This window comes from Gymnogyps californianus, chromosome 19, assembly GCF_018139145.2.
Source record: "Gymnogyps californianus isolate 813 chromosome 19, ASM1813914v2, whole genome shotgun sequence".
Classification (NCBI taxonomy): domain Eukaryota; kingdom Metazoa; phylum Chordata; class Aves; order Accipitriformes; family Cathartidae; genus Gymnogyps; species Gymnogyps californianus.
Genome location: NC_059489.1, coordinates 14,129,335 through 14,146,806, shown reverse-complemented (window position 1 = coordinate 14,146,806; position 17,472 = coordinate 14,129,335). Strand labels below are relative to the sequence as shown.

Sequence of the window (17,472 nt, the reverse complement as noted above, 5' to 3'; positions counted from 1 at the left end):
TCTGCTGTCATTAAACTGACTAAATCCAAGGTTGAGCCTATCTTCAAGGCTACACTAGTAAAAGGGAGATTGTTCTTGAAATGTTTTGATTTTTATTCTCTCTAAACAGATCACATCAACGCAATTGTTCCAGGTCATATTCTCTCCAGAAATCTAGCTTTTCAGAATTTAAAGGAATTCTTGATCTCCTCTGGGGTTGTCCCTATAACAGGAAGGCCTAGGCAAAACCAGCTTTGAAAATATCTAAAACAAAAAAAAAGAAAAGAAACGTACCTACAAAAACTCAGGACATAAAAATCCATGTGTGAGATGTTTTATATAGAGAAAAATTTGCCATGGATAAAAGCAATGCTCCTTTTCACTATTTGAGAAATCTTGAGGGCAAAGACTCTTTTCCCCTAGGGACACAAGAGGACAGCAAAACTGTGCCCTGTCCAGGCAAAAAGGGCAACATAGTTGGTGCAGATGGGCAAGTAAAACTAACATTTACAACTGTATTTTCTCAAAAAAAATGAGGAAAAGGAAGATGTCTATGGCACAGTTGCAGCTGTTGGAGAAAGAAGTGGTCTTTGAAGTGCTGGGCAGCAGTACAGAGTGCACTGTAGAAAAGATGTTCGTAGCTAAATAGCATTGCTTATTCATTACTTTTTTATTCAATTTTTTACTGTACTACTCAACCAGGTGTGCTTGATTATCTTTAAAAATACTCTAAAAATAAACAGTCCTCAAAATTATCATCAATCAGATTCCTAAATTAATCTAGCAAAAACATAAATACAAGAGAAGTATTAGCTGACCTTGGCATAAATTGACTGTAAAAAGCCTGGGAAGTGTAAAAATTGTGAAGGTAAGCATGCATTTTCTACAGTGGAGGAATGAAATGCCAATGTTTTTGATGCACCGTCACAGGTCCTAGAAATTAAATATCTGTATGGATTTTTTAAAAGGGACTTTTACACAAGTTTAATAGATTTCTGTGGTAACATAGCACCATGGCAATACATTTCTTGCTCAGGCAAAGACAACAACTGAAGAAATTTCACTAACAGTTTCCTGGAGAAGGAAGGGGTCTGTCTTTACCTCCCTGCTTACCTACCTTTCTTCCATTCTCCTCTCCTCTCTCCTCTTCTCTCCTCTCCTCTTAAATTTCTTATAATGGAAAGAAACTTTCCACTAAAAGACCACAAGTTTCTAACGGATTTTCCTCATGTTCAGTATTTTCACTCACAGGCCAAAGGATCTCTGCTGGAAAAAACCACTACTGGATGGAACAAATATAAACAAGAATGCCTGAAAATGCTGCAGGAATCAACTGTAGATACTGGTAAGGAAACAAACAGCACAATAAAGCAACGTGTTAAGTCACATTGATGAATATGCAAATATTCGTTTACTTGCTTTGCAGAAGTGTCTGTCTGTTTATAAGTTCTAAATGTAGAAAAATCAGCTGTAATGAGACATGCAAACATGCAATCATTAAGCTAATGGCTCTCTTTGTCCTGAAACATATCAGGTTTCTATATGTAAAACCAGATCATATACAGAAATGAGCCATTGAACAGCTGGTGCTGAGCTACCACTGTGGTGCGGCGCTGAGTGCCTGGTCAAGAGGTAGCTGCTACCCATTATTTGTAAGAACCATGTCCTTTGGATGAAGAAGACCAGTTTTCACTTCCCTTTACAGCCTGAAGAAAGTCAGACCCATATTCCTGGAAATTATGCTAACCACAGGAGAACAGACCATCCAGGGAAAAGAAGATGTCTCCCATTTCTATACTTTAGAAACTGAGCCATGGCAGACAAGAACCCAAAACACATGAGGCAAGACAGAGTCTGGTTTCTGCCTAGTCAAGGCAGCTGGGGAGCTGCTGTCTTCTCACCGGACTGCTTATGCATTTTGTGATACAGTCATTAGGTTAATAAGCTAAGACACAGAGACCAGGTTGCCCCATGTTCACCTGGCACTCATAACCATTAGCTTAAAGTCCCTTATTTATTCTCCTGCCTCCACAGCTTTTGGATTCTTGGCTGAAGAGCAGCATAGCTTCAGAGGACAGTGTCTTCTCCTGAGAAGTGGCAGAGGGAGGAACTGAGTCCACACCTCCTACCTCTGGTTGAGTGCTCTAAGTTTTATGCTGTTTGGCAAAAGGGGAGCTTATAATCTGTGATTATTTCACTCTTAGAAGTATAAACTCTGCTCAGCTAGATGTCTCTCTTCAGGAAAGGATGACACAGGCTTGGTTTGAGTAGTTGGAGAAGTTCAAGAAGTAGCTGGGAGAGAGGTGACTGCAGTCACCAAGGAAAGATTAAGAGTGAAACTGTGCTCTATGTTTCGTACTTATTGGCTATAGGCAGGTCTCTGCTCCTGTGTGCAAGTGATACGCTCATGGTCATCTTGCTTGGTGGATACCTCACCCCATCAACTGCACAGGGAGACTCCAGGATGATATTATGAGCTCTGACTCACTTTGCTAGTGGCAGAAAGCCGCATTTATGACATTGTAGTGTGCAACTTTGTTAGCCAGAACATATGGTCTGATGTTCTCATCAGTGTGCATTTTTTCATCATTCAAAATGCATTTAGAAGTTGGAAATCAATCCAAAGCATTGGCCTGGGAATTTAAAACAGCAGGGGGAAAAAAAAAAAGAGAGGTTTTCAAGCCTAAATTATGTAATATTTTATGTTTCAAAGTTCCTTAAACTTTTCCCAAAATATTGAGATCTCTAACTTTCACAGGCCTTTGAAAAGCAAAAGGGAAGATATACCCTATGAGTCAAGGAAACTATTTTTAGTGATCACATTCAATAACAGGCTTTCTCTTCTTTCAACTGAATTAGGAGTTGCTGAAAATGAGCAGTTCTGCTTGGGCATGGCAGCATGCTGAAGGAATGAATCCTCATGCTCTCCAGCCTTCATCACTGACCTGCTCCAGAGGCACCTGCAGCTCCTGGCAGCTGCAACAACATGAGCTAATTGCCTTAGCTTATGCTGTGAAGCTGTAACGGCTGGGGAAACAAAGCAAGACCCTATTCTCATTTCTGACTCCCATCTCCATCAAGAACTTGGTTCAGCTTTCATAGTATATGTGGGGCAGGAAATTCCCACTCGTTCTTCCTGAGCTTTTGCGCGTGCTTAAAAGCAAAAAAGATGCATACCAGCTATGTAAAGGCAGCCAAATACCCATCGACTACCAGAACTTTGCTAGGGCATGCAGGGATGCAGTCAGGAGCTAAGGCTCATCTGGAACTGCAATTGTCCAAAGATGTCAAGAACAACAGCATACGTGAGCAGACACACAGAGAAGACATAGGCTCATTACTAAACAGGGCAGGGAAATTAGTCACTAATAAAGGAGGACCCAGGAAACTACAGGTCCATTAGTCTTACTTCAGTCCCTGGGAAAATAATGGAATGAGTCCTCCTAGAAACTGTTACTAACCAAATGAAGCAGGTGATTGGGAAAAGCCAGCAAGGATTTACCAAAAGCAAATCATGCTGACTAACCTGATCACCTTCTACAACAAGGTAACACCTGCTGTCAACATGGGGAAAGCAGTGGATGTTGTTTACCTGGACTTCAGCAAAGCATTCAACACTGCTTCCCACAGCCTTCTCCCGGACAAGCTGGCAAGGTACAGATTGGATGGAGGTTTGTGAGATGGGTAGCAAACTGGCTAACAGGCCACACTCAAACAGCAGTGAAAAATGGTTTTGACTCAGGCTGGCAGCCTGTCACAAGTGGGGTTCCCCAGGGATCGATACCGGGCCCCACATCGTTCAACATCTTCATAAATGATCTAGGCATAATGGCACTGAAAGCACCCTCACCAAGTTTGCTGATGATGCCAAACTGGGTGGTGAGGTGGACACATCAGAAGGCAAAGCCATCCTACAGAGAGACCTGGACAGGCTGGAAGAGTGGGCTAGCAAGATCTGTATGAAGTTTAACCAAAGACATAACCAAAAAGCTCAATACAGGCTAGGATCTGTGTGGCTGGGGAGTAGCCTTGCTGAAAGGGATCTGGGGGTCCTGGTGGACAACAAGCTGAACATAAGTCAGCAGTGCACCGCTGCCTCAGCAAAAGCAGATCGTATCCTGGGCTACATCCTCAGGGGCACTACTAGCAGAGAGAGAGAACTGATCATCCCACTCCATTCAGCGCTTGTCAGGCCACGTGTGGAGTACGCATCAAGAAAGACGCGGACAGACTGGAGAGGGTCCAAAGGAGGGCCATGGAGATGACTGACAGGCTGAAGAACCTGCCCTATGAGGACAGACTGAAGGAGTTAGGTCTTTTCTCCCTGGAGAACAGAAGGTGCAGGGGGGACCTCATAAAAGTAAGAGGCGGCTACAAAGAGGACAGAGGCTCTCTCTTCACAAAGAGCCACATGGAAAGGACAGGGAGCAACCGGGAGAGGTTTCACCTTGATATAAGAAAGAATTTTTTTACAGTGGGAACAATCATTCACTGTAACAACCTCCCCAGGGATGTGGTGGTGTCCCTATCACTGGAGGTTTTCAAGATGTGATTGGACAGGGTGCTAGATAATCTCATCTAGGCTCCCTTTCCCACAAAAGGTTGGACCAGATGAACTTTCGAGGTCCCTTCCAACCTAGGCTGTTCTATGATTCTACGGTATTTCAGGAAAGCATGCTAACCACTAGGCCACTAGGGGTGCTGAAGGAGATAGGACAACCCTTGTTCAAGTTGACCCACCATGTATCCAGCAGTGACAGCTGGGAAAAAATAAGAGATCCAGTCCCAGTTCTCTGTGACGTTTACGCATTTTTTATGGGCAGGCACTGGATGAAAACAAGTAATCTGGGGTGTGGAACTGTGCTTTCTGCTCTCTGGGGACATGGAGGTTCTGATTCAGCTTCCACCAACTTACAAGAGAGTAATAAAGATTATATGAATAATGTCCTGGAGTATTCTTCTAGCCATTACTATGCAAAAGGAGAAAACCATCAACAATGTTTAAAGCTAGTTCTGCCAGTATGCATTTCCATGCTCAGAACTTAGAATCTGGGAATCTCCATAGTTTAGGGACTTGCATGGATGGCACATCATTTCTGAGTCCTAAGCAGTTCGAGGCAGGAAACCCATGCAGTTACCTCTGTCAAAACTGTTATGCAGAACTGTTATGTAGAACACAGTGTCAATTTGAGTACATAATGAAACGTCTGCCAGCAGTGTGATGCATCTGGGCTGTCTCAGGTCCCCAAAAAACCCAGGTAGGCAGGTTTTAGATTTGTTCCCTTGGAAGCAAGCAACTAAGTGTTCTGGTTACCATGTAGGAGAGTCACTGTACCAAGAGCACATGCAGGAAGGGTCAGGGCGTCACTCAGCTGAAGCATTCAGTTATCTAGTTCTTCATTGTCCACTTCATCATGCTAGATTTTCATGTGATGATAAAATAATACTTGTTGCTAGCTGCGACAATCTAATTATATGTTTTCCTTCTATGTTGTGTAAATATTTATCTGACTTCAAACTTTCAAAGGTGTATGACCAGAAGTCAGAAAAGTGCTAATGAAGATATGCAGTAGAAATATTAAGCAGACTTTCTCAGAAAGAAAGGTGTATTTGTGACAGAGGAGTCATCAGAACAGCGTGTATGGCCAGTATGATAACAAAGCTGAGTTACTCTTACCTCCAATAAAATCCACCTTCTAGGAAGTCTGATCATCCCTAGGTGTGTGCTTTCTAGTAGTAGGACACAAGTACCAATAAAAGGATGATCTCACTCCCAGAGTATTGCTTTTTGTTGTCCTTTGACATTTTGGAAATGCTTTTCTTTTCTCTTTTTCTTTTCTTTTCTTTTCTTTTCTTTTTTCTTTTCTTTTCTTTTCTTTTTTCTTTTCTTTTCTTTTCTTTTCTTTTCTTTTCTTTTCTTTTCTTTTCTTTTCTTTTCTTTTCTTTTCTTTTCTTTTCTCTTTTCTTTTCTCTTTTCTTTTCTTTTCTTTTTTTTCTCTTTTCTTTTCTTCTCTTCTCTTTTCTTTTTTCTCTTTTCTTCTCTTTTCTTCTCTTTTCTTCTCTTTTCTTCTCTTTTCTTTTCTCTTTGCTTTTCTCTTTTCTTTTCTTTTTTCTTTTATCTTCTTTTCCTTTTCTTTTCTTTTTCTTTTCTTTTCTTTTCTTTTCTTTTTCTTTTTTTTCTTTTCTTTTCTTTTCTTTTCTTTTCTCTTCTCTTCTCTTCTCTTCTCTTCTCTTTTTCTGCTTACTTTGGCTGTGGCAAATAAAGAAGGAGAAAACACAAAAAGGTCAGACAAAGAAGCTGCCATAAATTACAGACTATGTGACTACACTCAGACAGGCAAGAAGACAGAGTGATGAGGATTGCAGAAGGGACAAAAGTTTTTCTGGAAAGCAAGGGAAGCAAACACAGATCAGCCCAGCCAGTACATCTGCAGGATAGCTTACAATTAAAGCTGACAAGAAAAAAAGAGAAACAGTAGTGAGAAGCTACAGATCAATGACCTGTGGTGAAAACCCGGTGTGCAGAAACCCTTAGCACAATGCAAAAGAAAAGTGTATTATGGTGGGAAGGCAGAGAATGGTGGCTTTTGGTGGCAATTAGAACTAAGCCAGATGACCCAGGAGGCCAAAAGCAGTGACACATGGCAAGATATTAGAGGGTGGTAGTTTGTAGCAGGTGATCAGGAAAACTACAGGGACTCAGAACTCCAGTTTTCATGAAATGGAGAAAAAACTATTTTTCTCCTGGCAGCCTACTCAATCCACACTTGAACAAACCTTGATCAGATATCAGGGAAAGGAACGATAAAAATGCAGTTATAAATGTTAACAACTACACAGGTCATAAGGCAGATGGGGCCACAGATGTCCAAGGGTACAAGGGAATTACTAAGAATGCACATACCATGCTCTGGATTTTAGCAGAAACACCCCAAAAAGATGCTGGCGAGATAGCACACAGCTCTTTGTTGCTCCCTCTATTCTTCTTCCCACACAAGTTTCTCAAAGTATTGCTAAGTATTACGGAAAACAAAGCAGGATATACTCTTCTAGCTTTGGATGGGCAAAACCATTAAAGTTAAGAGAGGGGAACTTCAGCTTATCCTAGAAGAAAGACAGAAACTAACCAAGAGACTAGTGCAGCCATTAATGCATTTTATTTTATCTTACTGTAACCTGATTGCACCATTTCAATTCTGCATTATCAAATGTTTTATCTTAACCTTAAGTCCTGTGAGTGATGTGATACCTATGAAGTTTAAAACTGAGTTAGTCTGAGATATTACCAGCTCCCTAACCTCTATTGCCCAAAGACTAAGAGGAGTCACTATCCGAGAAGCTGGCAGTGGTCTGAGCTGAGAACAGGTGTCACAGGGGTCATGAAAGGTGGAATATCTTCCATTTACCAGCAAAAAGTCTGCAGCATGTACCAAAAACAGTGAGTGAGATCATGGCTGGAATCTGTCTGTTACATTTGGACAACAGAGGCCTCAGGATCATTTTGAGCAATACACTTAGCTCATAATGAAGCATGTAAAACTTGCTGCTGTTGTGTAGATCCAGGGAAGAAGGGTAGCAGCCATTTCTGCACTGTGCACTGAGCATTGCACAGTGAATGCACAAAGTTTATCTGCTACATCTTATAAATACTCTGGTGTAGCTTGCAGGTTACCTGGAACAGTATACAATGGTTTTCATGATTGTCCATTGTCTGAACAACTTTTTGTAAAACTTCTATTTACTTCTCTCCCCAGGAATACATTGTAATGGGACATTTGATCAATTTGTTTGCTGGCCTTACTCACCCCCAGGAAATGTCTCTGTTCCTTGTCCTTCATATTTGCCGTGGTTGGAAAACGGTAATGTGAAAGTGGTAACTTGTCTTCGAGTTTATGTTGGGAATCCAACTAAAGGACAGATGATGCTGGTCTCTCTTGTCCCAGTCTCCTTTGAAGTGTCTGAGGGCTTTCTTGTCTCACCTCTATTCACCTCTTTTCTGAATTGAGGCACAAAATTGTTGTCGATGTTTGATTATTTACTCTTCTTCTCCTATGCTTGTTACAGCTCCATTTTGTCTGCTATAAAGCAGCATTTCTAAGATCGTGTAACCGTACTGCCAGGCCTTTATAGGCAGTAACAGATTTGAGGTTCAGCTTCTGAGGTTCAACTTCTAGGGTCCCCACTGACCCCAGACATGAAGCTCTCTCCCAGAAAACTGGAATAGCCAAACAAAGCAGCAGTCCAAACAGTCAGCCCTCCAGTAGGACATACCGCACCACTAGCAAGTGGTGTGGTGAAAAAACAAGTTTTCCAAGCAGACTTTTCCTGGAGGGAGTGGAGCAGGGAGGCTCTCAGGAAGGGAAAAAGAATAACATCTGCAGGAGCAAAACTGTCTAAAAGCAAACAACATTCCCTTTCTCCTAAAGAAATGAAAGGACATTCCTACCACTGCAGCCTAGCATTTCTGAATCCTGCTACACAGCCTTTTGTAGCTACGTGTGGATTTCTTAGCTGTATTTCTAATACCACTTGGAAGGATCAATTGTGTCTAAGTCCTTTAGTTTATGGGAGACTACTACGGGCTACTTATCCCACCTTTCTCCAGCCCACCCCACAAATGGTTTGTTCTGTAATGTCATAATTTGTCCTTTTTTGTGCTGCTAAACAGAAAGAGACCCAGCTTCTATCTAGTCTCCCAAACAACTGCTTCTGCCAACCATTTATTCAGCTTTTCATAACAAACATTAAAGCATCTTCCTTCCCTCCGTGTGATGGAGACTCTTTTATTCTCTTTTTCTGTCTAAATTTCTACAAAAGGAAGATGTAAGACATTGCACCAAGTTATGAAGTTTTTAATTGTGTTCACAGTGGGGAACACAGTGGGGCTGCTGTGTTACAGCATCATCTGGCATTCTCATCTATGCCATAGCACCTTAGGAGAAGAGGCATTAGAGATAGCCCAGCTGTCTATTTGTTGTAGAGATTTTGTGGGACTGGGGTTAGGGTTGCTTGTGGTCCCCATTTTGATTGCTGGTCCCATTTCCAAGGCATAGCTGTGTCTGTTCTGGGACACCGATGGACTTGGACCAGAAATGCTTGGAAGCTTGAGGCAAATTTATTGTGGTTTGTCATCATTGCCAAGCCTGAGCACTGAAAAATTAGAGTAGTCTAGAAATGAGATTTCTGATCACGTTTCATAGATGCCTTCAGATTTTTTTCAGTGTCTAGTCTCCACACAGAGCTCCTGCTCCATCAAAGCAAACTGTGCTCCCAAAGCCGTTCTCTCAGTTCCAGTTATCCTGAGTGAAACTAGATATTCTGGTTGTTGTTGCAACCCTTAAACACTTTCTAATTAAAAAATGAATGAAAAAGCTCAGGTCTGATTAGAAATAAATAGAAGGCAGCTGTTGAGGACAATATCAAACAAACATCAGCCAGGGTCCCCATACCAGTCTTCTGATCTTATGGGCAAATTATTAATTAGTGTAAACTAGGACAATGCAGTGAAAGCCAAGAAAGTTTCACTGGTTCACACAACCTACTGATTGGGCCCCAAAGCACGTAAATAGAACACCAGCCACTGGTGTTCCAGAGAAAGATCATTCCCTAATCAAACCATACTCTTCCTCCTACAATTTTGACTGCACAGCCTGGGCAGTGTGCTACCCATACTTGATGGAACTTATGAGCTTAATGAGGAAAAAGGAATAAAGTGAGAAGTAGGCTTTTCTTTTGGATGTAGTAACTATGTATTTTTTGTAAATACCAGGTACATTCTGGGAATTTATTTCTGCTAGATTACATTCCTACTTTGTCCTATGTAAATATGAAACATATATTGTTAAAGACAAATGAAAAGTGTTTTTTATTCCTTTTTTGAGTGGGGGTGGGGTGGTGTCTATTGCTGTGGTGTAAGGGAGAAATCTTTAAAACGTGTATGAAAAATGAAATCTTTATTTTGACCTTTCAGACTAAACCTCCGTTTACTTTCAGGAAGTGTAGGAAATGTATACAGAGTCTGCTTGGATGAAGGGACTTGGCAAACAAAGGAAAACTCCACGGACATTTGGCGTGATAGTTCAGAATGTTCTGAGAAAAATCATTTCAAAAAAAATGTAAGTATGTTTTATATTATGGTTTAATACTTTAATCTTCTTAATCCCTTCTTGAGTAACTGATAAAACATTTCCACTGAATACCTGCAAAAGATGTTCAGATTTCATTTAGATTACCAAATGGAAACCTGTTATTTTATTTCGAAGAAGCAGAGGAGGAAAGATTAAGGAGGGGGATTCCTGCTTTAGATGCCACAAATTGTTTTCTGTTCAGAGTCCAGTGTTCACATGTGCTGAATGTCTCCTAATAAAATTGAAAAAGACTACAATTTGACACGCAAATAATTTAAATTCAAAGCATCCCATCATCTGCCCCAAATCGCTGTGCTCTGCCAAGGCCGGACAACTTCATTCCCTGCCGCTTCTTGAGCCTTTTAGCATTTAATGAGCCGTTAACCGGTCCTTTCAAATTTAGCTAGTCACCGACTGGAGGATTCATCACAATGCAAACGCCATCCTTCCCGGTCTGATACAGCATGCAGCCCAAGCGTTGTCAGCAGGGGGGAATGGCTCTCCCGAGCTGAATGAAGAGCAAACTAGATACTCTCACCTCGACAGCGCTCAGCTCTTTGTACTGAAGATAAAATGAAAAAAATTACTGATCAGCTCCGGTTTGTGAAGCTGGGAATCATCTTGTGTCTGCAAAGAAGCCTGGCTCGTGTTCTCTGCGAGAAGGCAGTTTGCAACCGAGCAAGCTCACTTCCACCACCCGAATTAGGTTTAAGGTAAAGGACAGTTCAAGCAGTGAAACAGGGATCTGATCCTGTTGCCTGCTTGCACAACCGAGTAATGCCTTGCAACGAATGCAGCAGAGGTTCAGATAACAGCAAAGCATGCAGCTTATCTGATTTCAGCTTCTTGTAACTTCTTTTGCTATAGAGTTCAGCTTAGCTGATGTCAAAATTAAGTCTCTTAGGTAAGCACTATTACTGTTGATTATTTTTTACTTGTTAGTACTTTATTGGGTGAGCACTGTTGCTGTTTATTACTTTATTGAGTAACATTACTTTATTGATTATTAAACACTATTAGTTCAGGATCCCCATGTACTACTAAGTTTTTACTAAACTCTTTTTATAGTGAGTACATGAACTTCCAAACATACAGTCTATTTATACAAGTGTGATAAATATCCATAAGTACTGAGTTTTCCATGGTTTGTTGTGCATTCTGGATTGCAAACTTGTGGGTGGGAGACACATTAATTCATCTTGTGTGACAGCAGATGATTTCTCTGAAAGCTTTAACCAGCTTTCCTACCAACACTACATGTGGTTTTGTTATATTTTGTGGAAAGCCCCAAGATGTTAGAAATAACCCAGAGCTAGTATCGACACACGTTGGAGGAATCAGCTTGATTTCATTTGCTTTAGTGTTGCAGCCAAGATAACTCATGCTTTTTATTAGGTTCATGCCTGTTTGAATGTTTTCATGGAGCAGAGTGACTAATAACTGTGCTATGGGAATCTCCTGCACTCACACTGCTCTCCCTCGGCACGTTTGTCCTCTTCAAAAGAGTTTCTACCAGCAGGCACAGCTCACCCGTGCTATCCAGATAGTACTCATTAGCATAAATTGATTAGAGACAACTACTGGCAGGAAGACAGTGCTAAAATCCCTGGTGCTGTGCAGTAAGACAATTCACAAAGAAACCAATAAAATCACTGAGGAAAAGACACAGGTTCCAAGAAAAGCTTTGCAGGCCAAATATGGATTATGAAAGTCACATATGCTGTATCTCTACGTCCTCTCTGCAGAGAAGCTTTTCTTGAGCTAGAAAAGCAATATGAAGAGATGAGAGGTAGACAAAAGCAGCTAAATGGAAAAACTTAGCAAGACGAAATGTTAAATGAAGCAAAGTGAAAAGAAAATGTGTGTGTCCCCCTTCCTCCTCTGAGGTCTTATTTGTCATTCAAAGACATTATAGACAACTCTAACAATTTTGATTTTTTTCTTTGAACTTATGGCAGAAGTCAGTCTATTTCAATGGTTCTAGACAGAGCTGACTCTCAAAACTGTACAGACACAACTGATCTGTAGCTGTGTCCCTAGGCCACACACATAGTAATTGCACTTTTGTGTACAGGTTGAATGAGTTGATCTCTGCAGTTATTAAACCACCAGGATCCATTGGGTGCATGTAATCATGGCAATGATTAGCTGTAAATCAGACTATGAATGGGGTTTGTGCAGGAGCAATCTGGAAATGGCACCATGAGTGCCTTTGAATTTAAAACAAAACTAAGGCTGTCTGCAACTGCCTCTGTCATGCAATGATTTCATGAGGCAGTGCAGGGAGCAGGCATCAGAAACCTCCCCTGGCTACCCTGCGACACAAAGAAGCTGGACTCAAAAGTTTCTGAGCTGTGTTCATGCTCTGCCCACTTGCCTGCATGTATAACACATTTTTCTTCTTTGTTCCTAGGAAGAAGAACATAAATTACTTACCACATTACAGCTGTTGTACACTATAGGATATTATTTTTCTCTCATCTCACTTGTATTAGCTCTCCTTATACTTTCTTTGCTCAGGTTAGTACAAATTCACATGCATTTTAAAAGTACAGACCCCAGTATGCACATTCTTCTTTTCATGTAATTGAATTTATTGATTAGCTTCCAATATAAATAACTTGTATTTTCCTAATAAGCATTATAAAAGCAATTCCTAAGCAAAATCCATTGATGGCAACAATATGAATATAACAGTATTTTTTTTTTATTTCTGCAAATTAAATATATTCCAGAGGATTCATACATTATTTTTTCTCCCACAGAAAACTTCACTGCACAAGAAACTACATCCATATGAATTTATTTGCATCTTTTATCTTGCGCGCCACAGCAGTTCTTATAAAAGACACTGTATACTACAATATTTACTCCAAAAGACCAAATGATGAAACTGGATGGATATTATACTTCAGTCCTGAGGTAACTTGTCAGTTCATTGCTAATAGTAAATGTGTGCTGCTAGTGGCCGTAACAGAGTTTCGGAAGTTTGCCATATGGCAGCAAATTTTGAGGTGTTTGTTAGTTGAGCTTTGAATGCTGAAATTTTGCTGATAAAGCTTGGGCTAATCAAGAAAAAAATTCTGATTTGATAAATTGTGATAGATTGATTTTATATGAAGACTTGTATAGAAACAACAAATTAATCAATAGTTATATTTAGAAACATCCAATCAAGCAAAACAACTTACACCTGTAGTTTTTAGGAAGAAATCTACACAGTTGTTTGGCACTTACTTACATAACACTGTATTTATTCACTCTTGTATGCATAGCACAATGCAATGCATACAAATCTTACTTTTAAGACAATGTTATCAAAAAATGTATTTGCTGTGAAAGAACACTAAGAGAGAAAAAAATAGTTTAAAGGCTTTTTTGTACTAGGAAAAGGTGCTAATTTTCTTACACTTGTTTAGATAATGGAATAACAACATCTCTCATTTGCGACCACTGTGGATAAATTATACTTGTATGATGTTGTATGAATATAGTTTGCCCATGTCAACAAGCAAAATTACCTGCAAGATGTTAATGGTGACTATTATTTTAATAGCTCATTAGTAAAAATTCTGATATGCAGATCATGACAAAGAACACATACCCCAGCCTACACTGTCACTGTCTTTTCCTACTTGTCACCTCCACTCAAACTCTCTGACAATGTAGAAGCCTTTAAATTGCTGCACTCCCCTCCAGCCTCTCACAAGCAACAAGGAGAGTCTTGTGAGATACGTGACTGAACCACAGTTATATCACAACCATGTGCTAGTTTTAAAATGGTGTCGTGGTTTAACCCCAGCCAGCAGCTAAGCACCATGCAGCCGCTCCCTCACTCCCCGCCCCCACTTATATACTGAGCATGACGTTCCATGGTATGGAATACCCCTTGGGCTAGTTCGGGTCAGCTGTCCTGGCTCTGCTCCCTCCTGGCTTCTTGTGCACCTGCTTGCTGGCAGAGCATGGGAAACTGAAAAGTCCTTGGCTTAAGATAAGTGCTACTTTGCAACAACTAAAACATCAGCATATTATCAACATTATTCTCACATTAAATCCAAAACACACTGTACCAGCTACTAAGAAGAAAATTAACTCTACCCCAGCTGAAACCAGGACAAATGGTTGCTAAAGTAACAAGAGAAAACCAGGATTTGTCAGAGCTTTTATATATTAACAATGATTCCCGGTCTCTCATTTCTACAGATTGTAATCATTTGCAGGACTGCCCAGTTTTTCATGCATTACTTTGTTGGGGCAAATTATTTTTGGCTATTAGTAGAAGGAATTTATCTGCATACATTATTGATAACTGTTGTACTCTCTGAAAGACGACTGCTACAGACATATATTGTGATAGGATGGGGTAAGTACGTAACAATTTCCAAGTTCTTGATTCTGTGGTACTGTCTTGAGTCAGTGGTGGATACTTTGTAACAAAGAAAGAAAAAATCTGAACTCTTTTTTGTTTGTTTGTTTTGGAGTCAGCAATGTCATTGAAGGTATATGAGCAGTGATACATTCATTGCAGTTCAGATTGACCTGCAGATACAGGAAATGGGTGAATTGTTTCGTAAGAAAACAGTAGCCTAGTGGACAGAACAAGAGGAAATTTGACTACATTTGGCTGTGTTTTCTGTCATCACTGAAGATTATGGTACTATCAGCAACTTCATTTTCTTCCTTTGTAATAGAGCACCTACATAGCAAAGATGTCTAAACATTAACAATTTTCTTTTATATGTTCACCTTCCCAGCTCACCTTAAAGTTCTAAAGTCTGCTTTAAGTTAGAGGACAATCTGAAACACTGCATGATTCAGGTCTTATATTGCAGGCATTTTTCATGGAATAAAGACAATGTAAAGTTAGTTACAAGCATTTGAACAATTTTGTGAATTACGTCATGTAATCTGACAATTACGTTTGTTGCTTACTCAAAAAGCATAATTCTGTATCTTGCCCAGACAAAGGAGAAAATCAAGGTTTCCCAATTCCCAATAATCATTGAAAATCTACCTGTACAACTTGCAGGCCTTTGAAGGTTTTAAATGAAGATAAAAAATGTACTCTTAGAAAATATGTTGGTTTGTTGCAAGAGTTATTGATTCAAACCCAGTGGCCTGAGTTAAGGAGGATGATAAGATGGATGGCCGTAAGAACTTCTAACTGTAAAACTTTTACCAATGTATGGTTTTACAAGCTGGTTCACTATCACCACATCTATGTCTATTGAACTCTATTGTCAAACGTAAAATTGCGTATCCAGGACTATGGGACTATAGTGTGCAGTCCACTTGAAAAAAAAAGGAAAGTGATTTTTAGAAGGATTTTATTGTGGCGGATGATTATGTAGTTGTAAATACATTATTCCGTATTTGCTGTGCTGTACTGCTTGCTAAAATTAACTACCGAGGATATGATAAGGAGGTATGATTTTAAAGAAGTGTTTAAACTCAAACATAAATAGCTGAAGCAAATGGCAACTAAGATTGAAATTATAATCATTACAGTTGGAATGTTACAACATTTATATGTCTAAAAGAATTTTTTGGTTACTGTTATCAAGGCTAACAAGCAAGACATCTACCTTACCTCTTGAATTTTGAAATGGGAATTGGACAGCATCTAAAAAAATAGCCTACTGGAGAAATTCCTAGAATTAAGTGATTTTCAGATAAGGCCATTTTTCATGCTTTTCTAACATGACTGTATTAATTTATTAACAAAGAACCATTGCTGCAGAAAAATGCCAATTCTTAAAGCAAGATCCAAAACAGGACTTCAGCATCTAAAATACCACACGGGAAAATCTGAGCAAAAAAGTTTCAAAAGCATGATATAAAACCCTGTTGAAATACACAAGATAAGATAACTTAAATTAGGGCAAAGCTATCTGGTCTGAAAGAATAAAGATCCATTAAAGAACCCAGAAACCTTAACTCTCTTTCATAGAAATGGCTTGTGTTTACTACTACTGACAAGATTAAAAGATACCTGACCTTTGTCTCTTATAGCATTTGAACCAGGTTTTGAATACGCATGAGATAGTATTGTATGTATTGTTCTGAAGATGTCAGTACAACAGATTACTTCACTTTGTGCATTGTGTAATCTTGTTATCAGAGATCAATTAAAAAGTACTCAGACCCAGTAATTTTGGCAGTGGCACATTTAATTTTAGAGTATTAAATTAGTTAGTTCCAAGTGAATGTAAAACTCACAGTTGACATTGTGCCAATTTTTTTTCCTTTTGTTAACAATAAGAATGCTATGCTCTTTTCTTCTCGTTTTACAGCTTTAAATCCAAAATAAGATTTTATTTAGCTTTCTGTAACAACAGAAGAACTCTAACAGACTGTTCAGCACCTCAAACCTTAGTTCTTTAAAGACCAGATAAGAACTAGCATATCTCCAGAAGTTAAGAAATTCAGGTTGTTTTAGACTAGGCTCATGAGAAACTGAGGAGTTCTGAGGCCCTGATGATAAATGCAGAGCCTTCACTACTGATCAACGTGACAACAATTTAATAACATGGAAAGAGTTGAGAGTACAGAACAAGGATTAAACAGAGGTGTTTGCAATGGGAACACACATGTTTTCAGAAACATCAGTCCATGCATACAAAGCAAGTGCTGTAACCTTGGGAAAGTTTCATCTCTCATGTTTAAAACAAAACGGTTGATCTATTGTTTAAATCAAAATTATTTCATTGTATAGCATAACCTGACATTTTGACGTCATATCAGATAGGAACTTCAGGAAGAATAATTGCTTTTAGTCGAGGAAGCATGGACAATGGGAAAAGGCATGTTTTATTGCATACTTGGAGAAAGTTATTTTTTTCACATCTGAAACAGAAGTATTGATCTTCAAGATAAGTTGAAGTTTAACTTCATCAAGTTCACTATTGATCATAGTAAATAATTTGATGGAAATCGGTATTTAATACCTGTGATGAAGAGATAAGGAAAGCCTAAACAAACTAGTCATTGATCATTTGGAACACGGTACCTCAAGGTCAATACTAGATACTCAAATGCAGTTCTTCCAGGTTCCAAGGCAGATGTGAAATTCCACATATGAAATCTTTTTTCACCAAATCCACTCACACATTTAAGCTGAGAAGGACATGTACATATATGCCAGTGTATTACAGCTCAGATATGGTGACTAAATCTAGGTGCATATTGCGACATCTCTGTCGAGGATAATGTTTTGTCAGGACAAATACAAAACAAAAACTGGAATATTCAAATATTGCGTTTTGGTACCTGGATAGAAATTTGCTGGTTAGAATTGTCTCAGAAAATTGGTCTTGTCCCAGAACAAGTCTAGTTTCTCCAGGTAAACGATCTTGTTAAAAAAGAA

The 17,472-nt window shown here is 39.4% G+C and overlaps 1 protein-coding gene across 1 annotated transcript in view; it reads left to right on the top strand.

Moving 5' to 3' along the window:
* GLP2R (glucagon like peptide 2 receptor) overlaps positions 1 to 17,472 on the top strand; it is a 45,982-nt gene that overhangs the window by 5,865 nt on the left and 22,645 nt on the right. Inside the window, exons 2-7 of the mRNA XM_050908600.1 lie at positions 1,231 to 1,324; positions 7,734 to 7,838; positions 9,973 to 10,098; positions 12,524 to 12,626; positions 12,872 to 13,028; positions 14,310 to 14,469. Coding sequence (XP_050764557.1) covers positions 1,231 to 1,324; positions 7,734 to 7,838; positions 9,973 to 10,098; positions 12,524 to 12,626; positions 12,872 to 13,028; positions 14,310 to 14,469 — 745 coding nt within the window. The remainder of the gene's footprint in view (positions 1 to 1,230; positions 1,325 to 7,733; positions 7,839 to 9,972; positions 10,099 to 12,523; positions 12,627 to 12,871; positions 13,029 to 14,309; positions 14,470 to 17,472) is intronic.